This window comes from Xiphophorus couchianus, chromosome 21 (assembly GCF_001444195.1).
Source record: "Xiphophorus couchianus chromosome 21, X_couchianus-1.0, whole genome shotgun sequence".
NCBI classification, from domain to species: domain Eukaryota; kingdom Metazoa; phylum Chordata; class Actinopteri; order Cyprinodontiformes; family Poeciliidae; genus Xiphophorus; species Xiphophorus couchianus.
The window spans coordinates 580,002-598,191 of NC_040248.1; the positions used below are offsets into that span (position 1 = coordinate 580,002).

Here is an 18,190-nt window from a genome sequence, read left to right on the forward strand (position 1 = left end):
GAAAGCGTTCCCACCACTGCCAGCCATGATGGAGGCCAAAATGGCCGTCGTGACGGACGCCATGTTTCATCTTGACCTCACTGCTTTCCCACCTTGGACCTGCTCCTTGTTTCAGGTGAACCACCTGCCTCGACTCTTCAGAATAAAAGCCCATCGAGTAACCAGTGAAGGTGAAGGTTTTATGTTGGGAGCCTCCCAGCAGTCTGTAGGTCTGTCCTGGCTTGATGTGGTTTTGTTGGGGCAGGACGGTTTAATCCCAGTCATCCCAGTTCGGTCCCATCATTACGGCTACCGGCTGAACTCGCCTGCAAACCCAGGCTGAAGTTTAATCACCGACCTGATGAAGAGCTTGTTCCCACAACAGCAGCCCCCACTTTCCTTACCGTCATCAGAAAGAAAACAGTTTTATTCCCGTTTCCCCTCACAGATCATGACCTCATGCGGCAGCAGGCTGACGGCTCTGGCTGCCGTTCGCTGGGGTTTCCTGGGATCCAGCTGGAGCTTTCCAGGCTGGTTCCGCTGCAGCTCTGACTCATTCAGGGACGGCGTGGAAAACAGAAGTTTGAAATCTCATTACGATGTTTCCACTGAGGAACACAACAGAAAAGAGCCGGTCTGTTCAGACGCTCGTTTGGTTCTGAAACCAGCAGAACCGTCTCTCTGTCCACAATCCAGGTTCTGCTGCTGACCCGGTCCGGTCCGGCCTTCAGCGCATCCGACTCTAGAACCTTTAGATATGCAGAAGAGGTCAAAGGTCACCGAGTGACGGCGAAGCGTCCTCCATCCTGTCCAGAGGACGTCGTCCCAGAAGCCTTTGCTCTGCTGAGATTCCTCTGAGCTTCACGCTCTGATGTCTGGAGGAAGGTGAACTTCAGCTGGTTAGGAGATGACCTTTGACCCCTCCCAGGTTGATGGGCAGCAACAGTTTCAGCTCTGATGTCGTTGATGATTTCTGAGACTGTGAACGAAGATCTGATCTGACTGACTCAGACGGTTAGTCAGTCGGAGTGACTCTAGTGTGTTTAAAGTATGAGAGAAGATTGCTGCTGCAGCATAATGCTGCTGTGCTGCTGCAGCATAATGCTGCTGTGCTGCTGCAGCATAATGCCGCTGTGCTGCAGCGCGGCTCAGCCGTTCCTCTGAGAGCTCAGTTTTATCTCCTGCTGGATTCCAGAGTGTAAATCTTCCAGCTTGTATGTGATTATTTACGTTCTGACTTCCCTCAGTGCTGCCGAGCCTCCAGCAGCTCTGAAGTTAAGCAGAGCAGAGCGGAGGAGCTTCAGCCGACCTTTGACCTCTCTCTCAAACTATCAACTATCTTTAATGAAGCTGCTGAGGGAGCGAAGCCCCGGCTGGAGCCGCTCCAGAGATCCTGAACCGTCACAGCGTCACGTTTTGAAACGTGTGTGACAGAGAAACCTTCACTCTGCTGCAAACGCCGGGAAACCCAGCGATAAACATGGCAGGGACCTGGGTGTGTGTGTGTGTGTGTGTGTGTGTGTGTGTGTGTGTGTGTGTGTGTGTGTGTGAGGACAGAAAACAGCAGCCTGCTTCCTTTGTGTACATCCTTCAGACTTTAATAGTGAAGCCTAAACAAAAGAACAAAGAATACAATAAAATAAATAAGAATAAAAAATGCCACAAGCACATTTCATTTACAACAAAGCAAAGCAACATACTGAGTCTGGCTTCCATATATACAGAATAAAAAATATACTTTTTATTCTTTGTCCACTTTTGTTCAGTGTCAGTATTTATATTATTCTTATTTTTATATAAAAACAGCATCTAAACACATACAGCCATGTTCTATTAGCTTTTGCTTTTTTAGCACTGATATTTAATTTGAGTCCATAAACAAGGAGGAACTGAAACATGAAACCAGGGATTTATTTAAACCTTCAGCTCTGAGCTGCTCCTCAACGTGGAACCAGTGACGGTGAAGAGCATTGTGGGAAATGGAGTTTACGAACATGATCTGTCAAAACTTAATAGCTTCCAGAAACTAAATGAGTTTGAAATGAAAGACATGGATTAACATCAGTTCTGACCTTTTTCTCACGTCTGAACAGTTTTCTGATTTCTGAAGGTTTAAATTGATCTTAACGATGAATCCGAAGGTCAGACGGACTCTTTGGTGTTCGAACAGGAAGATTTCATCCGTTTTCTGCTCTGGGTTTAATTTACGACAGACCAAAACCATTTTCTGCTTTGGGTCTAAATGCTCACAGCTGCAGACAGGAAGTCTCTTCATTCAGAAAATTCATGAGAAACATGGAGCCATAAATAACCTGCATAATCATAAACATCTCAGACCTCCTCCTTCATGACTCAGACAAATACTTTAATAATTCCCATTAAATTATGATAATCAGGATTAGACTGAACCTTATGGATCTGATGATGATTCACTTTGGGTCTGATGAACTGAACTGATTTGGTTCTGGAACCAGAATCAGTTCAGTTTCTCATAAAGTGCCTTCAGATGATCAAACGTAACGTTTAAGTGAGCATCAATATGCAAACATGAATAAATATTATATTTTTAACATTCAGAGGAGACAAAGAACCAATCAGACGTCCTGTAGGGAACTTTCACCCTGTCAGGTTTGTTTTTATGGATCTGATCCGATACCGTTAAAGAACTCTGCAGAGAACCGACCCGGTTCGTCGTTCTGTAGGCTGGAGTCTCTAAAGTGAAACCAAACGGATGTTTTCTTCCCAGCAGGTCATTAAACCAGAGGGACCCATAAGAACCACAACCAGAAGGTTTCTCCCTCCGAGTTCAAACATTTAAACTCTAAGAACTAAAAATGTTTTATTAAAAACCAAACATGATTTATTTTGATCTCCAGGGGAATCGTTTGAATTAACGTCGCGTTTCACTGGTTCTGAGGTTAAAACTCCCAACGCAGCGGGGACCAATCAGAAGCCTTGAACCGTGACATGTGACCTGTTGACCTCTGACCTGAAGTCAAGTCGCTATAGTGCAAAAAATAACACAACGTTTGTAACGTTTCTTAAACATGAAAAACTGAAATAATAACACAAAATATTATTAACAAGAATAACATTAATATTATTAATATACTTACTAACAATAATATTAATAATAACATCAACATGGTTACCATGGTAACGTAAAGAAGTGTTTGGTTCCAGCAGCCGAGCCAACTTGTTTTGTTCAAGTATCTCTCAACACACACACACACACACACACACACATCCTCTCTGTCTCACTCACACACACACACACATCCTCTCTGTCTCACTCTCACACACACACACACACTCACACACGCTCCACTCGTACACTTGGACATGGTAACGGTGTCTCCGCAACTCCTGCAGGTAGAAACAGAAGCAGATGCAGGACAGGAAACAAGTTGCATAGTTTGAGATCTTTCAGTTTTTCAGGCCTCGTCTCTCTGAAGTCCCACTGCTGCAGCGGTTCCTGAACGCCACATAAATACGCCTCGCTCCCTCCGTTTGTAACAAAAATATATTAGATATTCATTTTTTGTCTTTTTTCCTGGTTTTTCAGAAAGTGCCATCGAGACTCTGGCTGAGTTTGACTCGGCGAGTCTGGAGACGAGTTTCCGTCCCAGAGAGCGACGGCGCTGCCGCCTCCTCCGTCCCCTCCGGTCCAGTTCGGTCCGTCCCGTTCGGGTCCGAGCGTTTACGAGCAGCCGCACTCCTCCACGATCATGTCCTTGATGTCCTTCTTGATGATCTTCTGCTCCTCGTTGTAGTAGAGCATGGACATGGCGCGTAGCCGGGTGGGCACGCAGCACGACCGCAGGTTCTGGAAGGGGGTGTAGCCCCGCATGCGGTAGTGGCTGATGACGGTGGAGTGGAAGGACAGCGTGGAGCCCGCGATGCTCGCCACGTGGGACGGGCACTCGCCCTCGCAGTAGTTGGCGTGGTAACCGGACGGCGCGATGATCCAGTCGCTCCAGCCGATGTCCTTGAAGTTGACGTAGAACTGCCTCTTGCAGCAGACCCTCACCTTCCCGTCGCACTCCAGGCCGCGCTTCCTGCGCCGCCGAGCGTCGCCTCCGTCGCCCTGCCGCACCACGGCCATGAGGAAGGGCCGGTGGGACTGCTCCCTCTGGTTGCCGCCGGAGACCAGGACGAGCGTGGCGCCGGAGTCGCCGCACAGCGGGCAGGAAACCCGCAGGCTCAGCGCACTGCTCCGCCGGCTCTCCAGCAGCGCCTGCACCACCGCGGACACCGGGAAGGTGTGCCAGCCGCTGCGCCGCGTGTCCACCGTCTTCTCGGCCAGCAGGACCTCGTCCTGCGGCGTGGCGGCGCGTCCGCGCTGCTGGAACAGGCGGATGGTGACTTTGGCTCGGCTGCGGTTGGTTTTGGCCAAGCGGAGGAAGAGCCAGACGTTGGCCTGCTCCACCAGGGACATGTCGCCTCCATCCTTGGACAGGACGAAGTCCACCACGCCCTGGGACTCACCTGGAGACACAGGAAGAGGACAGCGTTAGGTCACCTGCTCTGCTCTCTGATTGGCTGACAGGTCAGACCAGAGACTTCCTGATCAACAACCAGAGACTCATGGGAGATGAAGTTCTTTAAACCGTCATCACCTTGGAAAGAGGAGAAACGGTGAAGAGAAATCTGAGTTTTCATCCCAAACTACTGGTTGCCATGACAACAAACACACACAACGTCACCTCAGAGATCAGAGTGTGAGCCACACACACACACACACACACACACACACACACACACACACACACACACACACACACAGACTCAGCAGCGGCGGTTGGAGGTTTTTATAGCAGCTAATGGTTCCCACCAGAACCTGTGTGGTCTCATCCTGCTGCTGGTTCTGACGGTGAGACGGCTCCGGACCTCCAGAACCAACATGGTGGAAAACCTGCAGCGTGTCGCTTCGTCGGCGTGAAACCCTCCTGAGGACTTTAACTAGGACGAAAACACGAATTCCTCCTAGAAAGTTCTACGTTCAGGAATCGGTTCTGCGTTCTGCTGCTGTTCCTCCCTACAGTCACCTGGTACCTGCTTACAGCAGCAGAACCAGGCTTCCTGGACCTTTGCTCTCCAAACGCCCCCGGCTCTGGTCTGGGTCGATGAAGCTGCATGTGGTTTCCACTCTGTGGGTTTTATGGCGGTTCTTCCTCTGGTTGCTCACATGTGGAGCAGCTTTATGTTTCCTGGCAGCCTGCAGGCCGGCAGCGCGACTCCCAGCATGCTCTGCCTCGTGGGCAACGCAGAACCGAGTCACGACTTCAGAGTTTATGAATGTCAGCAGCAGCGATGCTCAGTTAGACGGTGTGAATGGGCGACGAGTGTGTGTGTGTATGTGTGTGTGTGTGTGTGTGTGTGTGTGAGGAGGCGGCTTCACTGAGTCCATTAGAGCATCTTAAGAGACGTTTGGAGGCGATTATCTCACTTAGATCATCATCACCTCCAGGAGACAGAAAGTAAAGAGTTCTGTTCATTCATCCTTTCTGAGGACCGGCTGGACTGGACCGGGCCGCAGAACCGGCCGTGTCTGGTTCCAAACACTGCCTCTTCTTCTACTTGGCTGCAGGTTTGGGTCACTTTACCGTCCTGCAGAAGAAGCTCAGTTTGGTCCGATCCATCTTTCAAAACCAGTGGAAGGAACAAGAACCGACACAGACGGGTCAGTTCAGGATACCAGAACCAGAGGGAGCGGTCCAACAGAACCGCTCATCAACCAGGGACAGGAGGAGTTGAAACCCAACAGGAATAATCTGAACCTTCGTTAAGCTCCGCCCACTTTAGAGCAAACTGGATCAATTTCATCGTATTTTAATCGAGAGAAAACCCAGAGATCAGGTTTCATGCAGATGTTCTGGTTCCGTCAGCTGCAGCTCATCTTACTGTACCAGAACCGGTTCTGAACTCCAGCTGGATTTTCTTCTGCTGGAAGAACCAAGAAGTTTGTCTCTGAAGTGAGAAGCAAATAAAAATCCATCTGACTGACTAATAGATGAAAACCCGGCGCAGCTTGGCAGAAGAGCCGATCTGAACATTTTTCATTTTTTCTCATGAACTTCTGCTCCGGCTTTAATGAAAACAATCTGCAGAATGCATCCCATAATTGTCCGTCACTGTGGGGAATTTTGAAGCCTCTCCAGATGCAGATTCTGTGGATGGTTCCTGTCGAGTCGTTAAAATGATCCGCGGCTCGTTGTGAGAACATTTACGACCAAAACAAACATAAAAATCTGAAGTTCTGACACAAAGTTGGACCCCAGGAGCCTGGAATAAACTCCAAAACCTAAACCCACCAAACCATCAAATAACTCAGATTTCTGATTGTTTTTAGAACACCAAACGCAACATTTTTATAATTTAACTGATTCAGTCAACATGAAACCAGTTAGCTTCAGCTAGCAGCTGGTGGAGCAACGCCTGATGACCCAATGCTAAGATGTTCTGGTTCCTTCATTAAACATTAAAGTCAATCACTATAAAGGTCAAAGGTCACCTCAGACCTCCATCAGCTGCTGATGTTTTTTATGAATTCGCTTCAGTCTTCACAGCATCTTCTGTCCAAAAGAGGATTTTATATCGACTTCAGTTCTTCATAGTAGCTGTACGAACTGTTACTATAGTTACTATACAGTTACTATAGTACTATTTACTATAATACTATTTACTATAGTAACTCTATAGTAACTGTATGAACTGGTACTATACAGTTACTATAGTAACTCTGTAGTACCTGTATTTGTGTCTAACCAATGTTTTCCCAAACCATCATTAGCATCATGCTAACTTGACTTTAACCAGAACTGATTCCCAGTTCATAACTTTGTTCCCATTTTACCAACAAAGTTTTTCCAGTTCAGTTAAATTAATTCTGTTTATTAAACTTTGACTCAGTAAAAACTAAAACTAGTTTAAAACCTTTTTATCAACTAATTCACAGAAAATCTGTTTAATTTGTGGAGCAGAACTGAGGATCAGAACATTAAATGGTGATGTCCAGATGTCCAGATTCAGCACGACCAGAACCAGAACCAGAGCGGTTCTGTCTCAGAATCCTGTCCAGATATGTTCTGCAGATCCACAAACCCAGACCAAAGTTCTGGTTCCTGACCAGGTCCACCTGGAGACACCAACATGATCCCCTCCAGAACATAAGAACCTGCTGGTTCTGCTGGGTGCCAGTTCGGCCCGGTTTGAAACCAGCGGGATCTGTTTTTACTGGCGGTTCTGGAATCGGTTCCATGTGCGGACTAGCGGGCCGCTGGGTGTGAACAGCGCCGGCTGTTAGCGGCAAATAAAACCGAGCCGTAAATCGGTTCCAGCAGCCGGATCCGGCTTCAGACGGCAGGGAGCCGATCCAAACTGCGCTTCCCCGTTCTGACACAACACTTTGGACCGGAGCGGTCTGAGCCGGGTCAGAACCTCTTCCAGCGCCAGCCCGGTTCCCACAGTCAGCCCGGGAAATAAAGAGTTCCAGTCGGACCTGCAGGAGGAACCGATTCAGAACAGAACCAGAGAACAGAACCTCCACATCTTCCACAGCAGGAAGGAAACACTTCCTGCCAACGGCTCCCCGTCTGCAGAACCAGAACCAGAACCTCCTGCAGAGGATAGAGAGGAACAGCTGAGGGTCGCTGAAAGTTCTGCAGAACCAGCTGATGGTTCTGTTGGAGCAGAAATAGAACCGGCAGGAAGTTCTGGACATTTTTATCAAGACAAAGTTCTTTTGGACTCCGTGTCTATTTTCCCGGGTTTTTGGTTCTGGTCCAAGACCTCGGGGCAAAGCGTTGCAGATTTCAGAACCAGGAAGACGAAGCGAAGAGGAAAAAATCGATTCCTGGTTGAGAAACTCCGGATCGTCTCCGGACCCTGATGGAACGTTTCTAAAGTCCACAGAGACGTGAAGGTTGGGTCTGTAACTGGACCCAAATCCTGGAGAACAGGAACCAGTTACTGACCAACCCAACCGGTTCTCTTCATCGCTTTGAACTCCTGAACTTTGGTTTTTATTTCAACATCCTGCAGACTGAAAAATATTCAATCTTACCAAGTTAAAAGCTTTAAGTTTTAACTCAATAATTCCTTAAAGTTGATATTTGGTTCTGCTGATTATTTCATTCTTAGCGAAACATTTTTCTGTAGTGGAAGGGAAATAATCTCCCAGTGGAACTAGAACTTTTTATCAATATTCAAAAATGATTGACTTAAAGCAGGTTCCTAAATCTAAAGTTAGTTTTGTCTTATTTTGAAGTGAACTGAGATATTTACACTAGAAACCAGACTGAAAATTGTACATAGATTTTGTTTTTCAGTGCAGGATCTACTTTCAGCAGTGGATGAATCGAGTCATGTTCCGTGTCAGCGGGTCTTCTCCCAATCTGCAGCTGTTTACTACGGAGTGACTCATCTGTCCACACAGAGCATCTCTGTCACACATCAAAGCCGAGCCAAATGAGGTGATGGACGGACGGCCCGACCCAAAACTCCAACCGCTGCGGCTCCGACTGCACGGAAACTACCGTAAACACGTCCTGAACGCACCACGGAAACTACCGTAAACACGTCCTGAACGCACCACGGAAACTACCGTAAACACGTCCTGAACGCACCACGGAAACTATCGTAAACACGTCCTGAACGCACCACGGAAACTACCGTAAACACGCCCTGAACGCACCACGGACACAACTGTAAACAGGCCCCTGAACGCACCGCGGACACAACTGTAAACAGGCCCCTGAACGCACCGCAGACACAACTGTAAACAGGCCCCTGAACGCACCGCGGAGAGGCCTGTAAACACGCCACGCAGAGCGGTGCCGCGGTGGGGAGGAGAACCAGAACTATGAGAGAAAACATGACAGAACACAGAATAAACAGAACCAGAACCAAACAAGGTTATAGCAGCAGAACCGCACCAGACAGATGTTCGTGTCGTCCAGTCGGCGGCGGCCTGCGGCTCCCCGTGGCCGTCAGAGGTCAGTGAAGTGACCCCGAGCTGGTGGCGGCGCTGCCAGAAGTACAAAGGCGGGTTTATTCTGCGGCCGGGCAGCGAGGGAAGGCCGGGGTGAGCGCGCGGAGCAGGCGGATGAAAGTGCTTCCAGGAATGTCGCTAATGATGTGTTCAATTAAGTTCAATTAGCCTAATTGTCCTCTGTGTGTGGTGAGGGACGGGGAGAAGATAAACAGGGACGGACTCTAAACAGAGGACAGGAAAAAACAGGGGACAGATGGACATTGTCCCCGAGCTGCTAAACAGAGGTTGACACTTGGTCTCCGCCAAGAACCCAGTCATCCCTGCGCTCCCGTTCCCGCCATCTCCACGGCCCAAAATAATTACTGCGCTCCCTGAATGCACCGCTTCTTTCCCAGGAGGCTGCAGGGCCTTAAGCATTTAATGGAGGCGCTCTGCAGGCTAGGAGAGTTTACTGGGCCGCTGGTTTCCATCAGAGATCTTCTACGGAGACAGATGCTCCTTCTCAACCCAGTGGTAAGGAAAGTGGGCGGGGCTAAAGGAACAGCTGCTGCTGCCAGGTAGCTAAGCTAGTGTTAGCTCACAAAGCTATCGCTCAATGCCGTGACACAAACACTGACACCTAGTGGCCAGTTTGGATTTACATGTTTATATTTAGAAGATGGGGCCTCATGCATAAAACCTGCGCATTAAATGTGCGGCGCGATATTTGACGCACAAGTCAACATGTATAAAAATTTACTTTGCGTCAAAGTTTGCGTAAAATATACGCAAACTTTTTCACTGGCGTGAAAATGTGCAGCAGTAACAAAAACTTTAACTATGAACAATAATAAACTATAAAGAGTCAAAACTCACAAAATCCTCTGAAATCTGATTCAGTTATTTAGACCAAAAAGCATCAAACCTGATGATTTTCATGATTTTAATATTTTAGTGTTTAAACGATGAACCTGAACCACATTTATCCTCAGACAATAAGCTAACACACACACACACACACACACAATAAAGAAAATAAAACTTCACTAGAATGTAAATAATAATTTTCCTCAGTTTGTGTCTCATAATGTAACGCTTCGTCTGAATGAATCTATGGGTCATTTATTCTCAGTAAAAATGAAACCTGGTTGGATCAGCAGATTAACTCCAGACAGTTTGATTATTGATCAGGTGATCAGGTGTGGAGACAATCCCAGGTATATCAGTAGCTGCATCCAGGTGAGCTGCTACCTGAGGAGCTTTGGCTCTGATGGAGAACATGGAGCCATTGATCAGAGATCAGATTGATCTGATGGTTTATTGGTGTTTAGATTCATCCAGACTGATCATCCTGGAGCTCTGAGCAGAACTTAAAGCAGGTACCGGTACTGGTCCAGCTGCAGCCGTCCTCCAGTGGAGCCAGAAATCATCTGGACTCTGTAAATTCATAATAAACGTCCATTTTCCTCTCAGTGACTCTGAGTCTTTAAATCTCTGCTGAACGCTTTGATGTTCTAACAGGCATTTACAGAATCTCTTTATTTTATAGTTTTTATTATTTGGATTTTTTTCCTTCTTTAAAATGTATTATTTTATTATTGTGAGGTTACATTATGTTCCCTGAAAGCACCTTTTAAAAATATATATCATTATTATTATTATAAATATTTATTCTGCTACAAACAATGACGTTGCCATGGTTACTGCTCCACCTGGCGGCAGACTTCCTGGTATTTATACTGATTTACATTAAGATGTTTATGGAGGCGACAGACAGGCGGAGCAGCAGCTGATCAGCTTCCTGTAAACCAGGATTAATAAAGGAAAGCTGCGCGGCCTCCTGCTGCACATGGATTTATGCATAACATTATTTTGTGCCGCACGTTTCTACATTTTTCCGTACGCCAAGTTTTATTGTGAAAGGTCGCTCTCTGTTATGCATGAGGCTCCTGGTGTTTTGTTATAAACTTTTTAATAGCATTTGTTCCTTTAACTTTTATAATCATCTAGTTTCTGCGGTTCTGTTTTTCATCTCTTCATAAAAATCAGAAAAATGACGTTTAATTCAACTTTTCTACATCCTCTAATATTTTCCTTTATTGTCTTCACCAGTGGTTCCGACCGACCGGACCGGACCGGTCCGTTCAGCTGATTCAACGATCCACTTTTTGACTCCTGTTCCAGTCAGAGCAGCTCAGAGGCGCCCCCTGCTGGTCGGTGTTATTTACCTGCTTCCTGCTTAATTAATGTTTAATCTGGGATTAGATCATCTCAGTCATAATTCATCTGGAGTTAGACTGAGTGAAGTGAAACGTTGTTCAACACGTGGCTGAAGCCTTCAGCTTTAAGCAGATCATTATTTTATGATTCGATTTTGTATTTTTATTTTGTGAGCATTTCTGAATCTTCTTGATGTGGCAGAAAACATTTTCCAGGTCAGAATGAAGAATCGTGAGTCAAAGCTTCAAAGAGTCTGAGCTGATGGCTCATTAGCTCCAACCCCTCCAGTCTAAACTGGGGCATTAAAAGGGAATCTGCTCCCAGAGAAACGCCGTTAAATGACGAGTCGGTTGCTGTAGTTTGTTTGGAAACCAGACCCAGAACCTTTCATGAGGGAAAAACGTTGAAGCTGCTTTGTGATCGAATCATTCTCAACTCGACACAAATGTAAATACTTCATCTGCAATGTGCCTCTTCTTACGTTGGATGGGAAAATTGCTTCAAGATGTTGACTGTAAAGCGCGCTCTGGCTAACCACAAGTGTTTTTAGCTGCGTCCCACAACTCTGCAGCTCTGCAGCGGCAGCAACATGAAACGTGTTAAATTCCTCCTCAAACGCTCAGCCAGGCGTTCACATGACAACCCCCAGATAAAAGCCCAATAAACCCGAGCCAGAGGACCGGGCCGGTACCGTCGCCCGGGTTCTGGTAGCACCAGAACCTCCCAGATTCTGCTGACAGAGAGGAACTTTCTGGGGCCGTTTAACGCCCCGATGATCTTCAGTTTACTGGCTGAGAAAAGAGCCGTAAACGGCGCCTGCAGCTCCAAACCGACCAGAGAACAAACCCACAGAATCCAATCAGAACCGAGCCAGACCGGGTCCAAAGCTGGACTGAACGACTGAAACCTTCAGACTGCTGGATCACAGCCTGACAGACAAGATGCAGGGTTTAGTTCTTCTTTGAAATAAGTTTCAACATAAAATATTAATTAGTTTATTTACATGTTAATTTAGATCAGTGATGTTTTCTTTGGCAAACGGATCCAGTTCATCTCCAGAACCATTTGATCCGGTCCGGTTCAGTCAACTGGGTCGGGTTTTGATGCAACGACTGGAGAAGAACAGACATTCAAGGAAGATCTGGATTTTGGTGCAGCAAGAACCCAGTGACAGTGGAGAGAAACAACTTCCTGCTAACAGGAAGGAAACGTCCAACAGAACCAGAACCAGAATGAGCGACCGGCTGGGAACCAGCAACGCTGCCTGTGAGACGAAACTCTGGGTTTAATCAGATCTGATGGGCTGCAGGAAGCGGCTCAGTGAAGTTCTGATTGGTTCTGATCCAGACGGAGTTTCAGGGAGGACGGCGAGGCGGCGTGAGATCAGAGCAGCTTCAGCCCGTTTCTGTCTCGGTGAAGCTGCTCCGATCCACTCCGACCCGACCCGCTCCATAAAACTCTTTTCCATCTGTTGCTCCAGACTCTCGCCTACAGAAACCCAAACTGCTGCAGCAGACCCAGAGTCCCGCCCACACGGCGCCGCCGCTGACAGGTGAGCCGCCGCAGCAGGTAAACTCGGCTCCGTCTGCTTAAACAACCCAACTGGACCTTCAGAATCGGGTCTCAACCCGGATCACCTTCAGGATCCCTCAGGAGTCCTGGTGCTGTGACCCGTCACTGACCCGGATTTAAAGGTGTTAAAATGGGCGAAGCGTGCCCTGCAGCTGGTCTGCAGGTTAAAGGTGACGAAGCCGTCTAACACCTGACCCCCCCACACCCCCCACCCCTACCCCCACTGCACCGTCTGTCAGGGAAAACAAACGGATCAGAACCCGGCGCCGCCGCCCAGAACCCCGCTGACTGTCAGCAGATAACGAGGTATTCTGTGAGAGCAGCAGGGGGCCGTTAGTGACGGATCAGCTGAGCGAGATCAGGTGGACCCGACGCCGCTGCAGTGTTTACTCACACACACACACACACACACACACACACACACACACACACACACACACACACACTCTCTCCCTCTGAGTGACGGCCGTCTGCCAGACTCACCAGCCTCGGCGAAGGTGATGATCTCCGTCGTCTCCGGCGCGTCGCCACCGTCTCCCGCCCGCGCTCCGGCCGCCGCCGCTGCTCCTCCCCCCTTGCCTCCTCTTCCTCGTACCTCCTCCTCTCCCTCGATCTGCACGCTGCCGTCCTCGGCCACTCGCCCCACGTGCAGCTTGCGCAGGGCGTTGAGGAGCGCGGCGCGCGGCACGGGCCGGGTGATGTTGGGCCGGGCCTGCAGGTGGAGCATGTTGAGGATGTGCCTCTTCACCGCCTCCACCACGTCCTGCTGCGCCGCCTTCTCCTCCGCGTACGCCGGCGATTCGCCGTCCGGCCCGTCGCCGCGCCTCATCCGGGCCAGGGCGCAGGACGGGCAGTGGGCGCCGGCGGCGTCCGGCGGCGACTGGAGCGTCAGGGACAGCGGCCCGGAGGGCAGGTCCGCTCCACCGCCCTGGACCAGAACCAGAACCAGAAGGACCCAGCCGAGGAACGGTAACACAGACATGTTGCCACCAACCGGAGGGACGGACAGAGTCCAAAAAGTCCAGAAGTCGAATAAAATTGAGTCCAGAGGAAAGAGTTCCTGGGTTCTTTGTCTCTTCGCTCAGAAGTTTGGAGCTGAAAGTTGAGCTCAGCTCTCGGTTCACCTGCCAACCAGGGAAAAACTGCAACGAAGGAGAGAGAAAACACAACGGCAAGGGAGAAAATGAGTAATCCTCCTTTTTGTCAGGGACAGATGGCTGCAAAATGTGGAGGCGTCAAGAAAGAAAGAAAGAAAGAAAGAGGAGAAGAAATAAGAAAACAAGAAGAGGAGAAACTCAGGAGATGAATGGATGAAGGACGGAGGCTGTTCCCGGGGTGAATCTCTGCAGAGTGTGTGTGTGTGTGTGTGTGTGTGTGTGTGTTAGAGAGGACTAAGTTATCCCAGATGAAGGGAGTTCCTCTCTCTCTTTACCTCTGCTCCCTCCCTCTCTCGCTCCGTCAGACTGGAGTGCGCTCTCTCGCTCACCAGTTGAATGATTTTAGCGGAGTGGGCCGGTCTCTGTCTGCTGCGGCTCTCGGCGCCTCCTGCCATAAGTACAGCTGCCTCCTCTCTCTCTCTCCTCCTCTCTCTCTCTCCTCCTCCCTCTCTCTCCTCCTCCCTCTCTCTCCTCCTCCCGCTCGCCGGTGACGCACCGCGCTCTTCGCCGCACGCGCCCGCCGAGTGAGCGAGGGTTAGAAACCGTGACTCTTCCCTCCATCTGCCGAGCGTCTATCAGGCAGTCGGTGTTTGGTCTGGTGGCTCTCGGCTCCGGTCGGCGCCGTCATCGTCTCGTCTCGGGGCGAGAAGGTAACGGATCGGCGAGCCGGTCCAGAACCCTCCTGGATGTGATGTCATCGCCGCTCAGACGGAGCCGTCGGGCTCTTGGGACGGTTTGTCCTCTGGGTGATGAAAACTTTGAACCATAAACCTCTGATGGTTCTGGATGACCAGGATCAGTCCTTCGTTCTCCGACCCAAACGACCGGAGCAGAACCGACCTGGCTGCTGCAGCCCATCGTGAGACGGTTGAACAAAAACATCGTCACAGGAAGGAGACGGCAGATCAACGAAGCAGGAAATCAAAAACTTTCCAAGTTGTTCTGGTTGAAACGTCTGAAGATTTTCTGCTGTAATAATAAAATAAAAATAATAAAACCTTCAGCTAATTTAGGAGTTTAACCTGAATGGACAGATCAAGTCCAGTTAAATGTCGGCTGTGTTTCACAGCTGGTGTGAAGGTCCGGATCATGAACCGGACCTTCACATGTGATGTCATCACATCAGCTGCTCTCATTTCCTCAGATCTTCATGAATCTTAGCGCCTCAAAGGATTTTAATGCACCATAAAACATTTTCCTCATTTCTGCTGTTGGATTCTGGTTTTCATGTGATTAAACTGAAACGTTTTATAAATCGATCAGAGATGAGACTCGGCGTTTGTCCGTGATGTTGGCGTTCCCGGGTTTCCTGTTGGCGTTCCCGGGTTTCCTGTTGCCGGGTTTCCTGGTTTCCTGTTGGCGTTGCCGGGTTTCCTGTTGGCGTTGCCGGGTTTCCTGTTGCCGGGTTTCCTGGTTTCCTGTTGGCGTTGCCGGGTTTCCTGTTGGCGTTGCCGGGTTTCCTGTTGCCGGGTTTCCTGGTTTCCTGTTGGCGTTGCCGGGTTTCCTGTTGGCGTTGCCGGGTTTCCTGTTGCCGGGTTTCCTGGTTTCCTGTTGGCGTTGCCGGGTTTCCTGTTGGTGTTGCCGGGTTTCCTGTTGCCGGGTTTCCTGGTTTCCTGTTGGCGTTGCCGGGTTTCCTGTTGGCGTTGCCGGGTTTCCTGTTGCCGGGTTTCCTGGTTTCCTGTTGGCGTTGCCGGGTTTCCTGTTGGCGTTGCCGGGTTTCCTGTTGCCGGGTTTCCTGTTGCCGGGTTTCCTGTTAGCGTTGCGGCGACTTCGCGGTTCTGGATGTCAGACAGATTTCAGCTCTGAGGTTTTCCAGGCGTAAGGCAGAAAACACGTGACAGGAAGGTGTGACCAGGATTAGCAACCTGAAGGCGAGACTCTGGGATCAGATTCCTTCAGCCGGTTCTGGTCCAAATGAGCCAAACAGAATCTCTAAAGGGTTTCCTGGTTTGGGTCAGAGGTCATAACGGAGCCTTTTCAGATGACTGTGAGTCTATTTAAAGATTCCTGATGAACGTATTCAGTTGAGATCATTTAACTCCTGGAAGTTTCCAGATCTCCACTGAATCGGGTTTGGTGACTCTGACAGGAAGAATCTCGGTTTCATCTGACAGACCGTCAGGGTGAAACATCGTCTCCATGAACACGCCGGGTTTGTTTGGGTTTTAATCACCCTGATCTCCAGTAATCCCAGTCATTACCTGCCTCCTGCTCCCACAGCTTCCTGCTGGACTCTGTGTCATCGTGTTTGTTTGGTTGAGAAACGATCCAGAAAAAACTTCCAGAGTTATTTTAGCAGATAGGAAGAGCTGACCGGGTCCAGGGGGAGTTCCTGCTCCAAACGGCTTCAGGAGAAACTTACAGCGAACTCATGGGACATGTTCTAAAGTATTTACACCCTAATGAGGGATTCATTCATTTAACGCGATAAATAAAATGTCTCTTGGTGAAGCAGATGGGATGTAGATCTGCGTCTATCAAACCTCCAGGAGGAACAGTTAAAGTTCGACCAGAACCAGATGGATCCAATCAGGGAACAACAAAAGCAGCTGAAGTTTGTCTGTAATTAAAAGTGATGTTAAAGCCCGGCCGGGTTCAGAGGAGCCGACTGGAGCTGGTGACATCAGGCGGAGCCGGGACGCGGGATCTGCCGAGCCCAGTCACATGTGAGTGTAGAGGAAGCGGAGACGCCGTGCTGCAGCTTCCGGCTGAGATCAGACGTCTGGGATTCTCCCTGCGCCGCTCTGACATCAGCAGCTGTGGGGAAAGTGTGTGAGCCGTGAGTGGGACGCTTGTTTTTCACCAAACCTGCCTGAGTGAGCTCATCGCCGCGCTCTTGCCTTATAAAGCCTCTGCAGGGTGGATTGTTGGTGTGAGCGTGTCTGGGCCGGTAGCCGCTTTAAATAACTAACCACCTTCCAGTCAGGGAGCTTTCATCCAGCCGGCGGCCGCTGAGCCGCTCTGGCTCAGGAATCGGCCTGCGGCCATGAAAAGGCTCACAGACCACAAACACTGAAACGTCTGCTGGAGACGTTTCAATGTTTCCAAAGACACCAAACATGTCAGGGAGGATTTGGAGGAGATGGATGTGAAATGATGCTGCAGTCATACAGAAGTTCCTCCGACATGCTGCAGCCGCCACAGCCGAACCGCCTGCTTAAATATTTCAGCACAGGGAGGCGGATCGTCTCCTTCCTCCGACTGCCTGCCTGCCTGATTGTTTGTTTTGTTGGCAGATCCTCAGCCCTGCTCTCCACTTCTCTGGGTGTCACCGTCTGTAAACCTCTTCATGCCGTGTCTCTGTGTGTCTCGGTAAATAAACTGGCCAGAGCGCTCGCCTGCTCCACCTGGTGGCCGGCAGCCGCCACAACCCCACCGAGGTCTGCGGGACGGCGTCGTCCTGACCGTAACCATGGCAACCACGTTTCCACCCCGGAGGTCCAACGAGACGAGGAAAATAAATATAATAAATAAATGTGTTCAGTTTTCCTGAGATTAAAGCCAGGAAGAACCCGGACGCCTCGCCGGGTTCCTGATGGTTCCAGCTGTTATCTTCTTCTATCTTTAATTGATTTAATCTGATTATATCTGATTATATCTGATTATATCTGATTATTGTCAGATTATTGTCTGATTATTGTCTGATTATTGTTTGATTTCAGAACAGAATCATGAAGAACCTCAGAGCTGCAGCCTTTTAATAAACCGATCACAGAAACATTACCTTCCAGAACTTTGGCAGCAGAACAACAAAATCATTTCTTCTCACTATGAATCATGAATCTGACCCACATCCAGGTTCTGAGCGGCCCGGTTCTGATCCGGTGACCCTGCTGTCGCTCTCAGCAGCTTTAACATCCATTAACAGACGGCGGCGGCCATCTTTACTGCCGTAACGGACCGGGAGGACAGCCGGTTCTTCTTCTGCGGGTCCATTTGGAGGTTCTGACCGCTCACACAGGAAGCTGACTGCGTCACATTTATCAGAGAAAATATCGGCTTTCAGCAAAAACTGGGCTTCGGAACATAAAGATCCCTGGAGAACCGGTCCAGCAGAACTTTCTGGGTCAGAAGAAGACAGTACCCAGGGAATTAAGGTTCTGTTGGATTTCCAGCAGGTCCAAGTCCCAACAGAACCACCAATGTGTCTGACGGCTTCATCTGATCCAAACTGGGAACCGAGAGGTTCTGACTGGTTCTGAACACTTTGGTGGATCTGGAAAGGATTTGATTTAAAATGTAAAACCATCAATTCTTAAGATTCATCAGTTTGAGGTGGAAAGTTGAT

At 49.2% G+C, this 18,190-nt stretch overlaps 1 protein-coding gene across 1 annotated transcript; it reads right to left on the reverse strand.

Moving 5' to 3' along the window:
* Positions 1–1,551: 1,551 nt before the first annotated feature.
* On the reverse strand, positions 1,552–16,964 carry inhbaa (inhibin subunit beta Aa). Its single transcript, XM_028005560.1, has 3 exons — positions 14,178–16,964; positions 13,229–13,887; positions 1,552–4,467 (listed from the first exon to the last, which is right to left on the reverse strand). The coding sequence occupies exons 2-3, from the start codon at positions 13,725–13,727 to the stop codon at positions 3,680–3,682; spliced, it is 1,287 nt and encodes a 428-aa protein (XP_027861361.1). The 5' UTR covers positions 13,728–13,887; positions 14,178–16,964; the 3' UTR covers positions 1,552–3,679.
* Positions 16,965–18,190: the final 1,226 nt, after the last annotated feature.

What these genes read in the sequence shown, in the direction of transcription:
- inhbaa (XM_028005560.1), bottom strand. Translation starts at nt 13,727, where the DNA reads ATGTCTGTGTTACCGTTCCTCGGCTGGGTCCTTCTGGTTCTGGTTCTG. An exon ending in CATCACCTTCGCCGAGGCTG is followed by an intron (nt 4,468 to 13,228) that starts GTGAGTCTGGCA and finishes CTGTGTCTCCAG; the next exon opens with GTGAGTCCCAGGGCGTGGTG.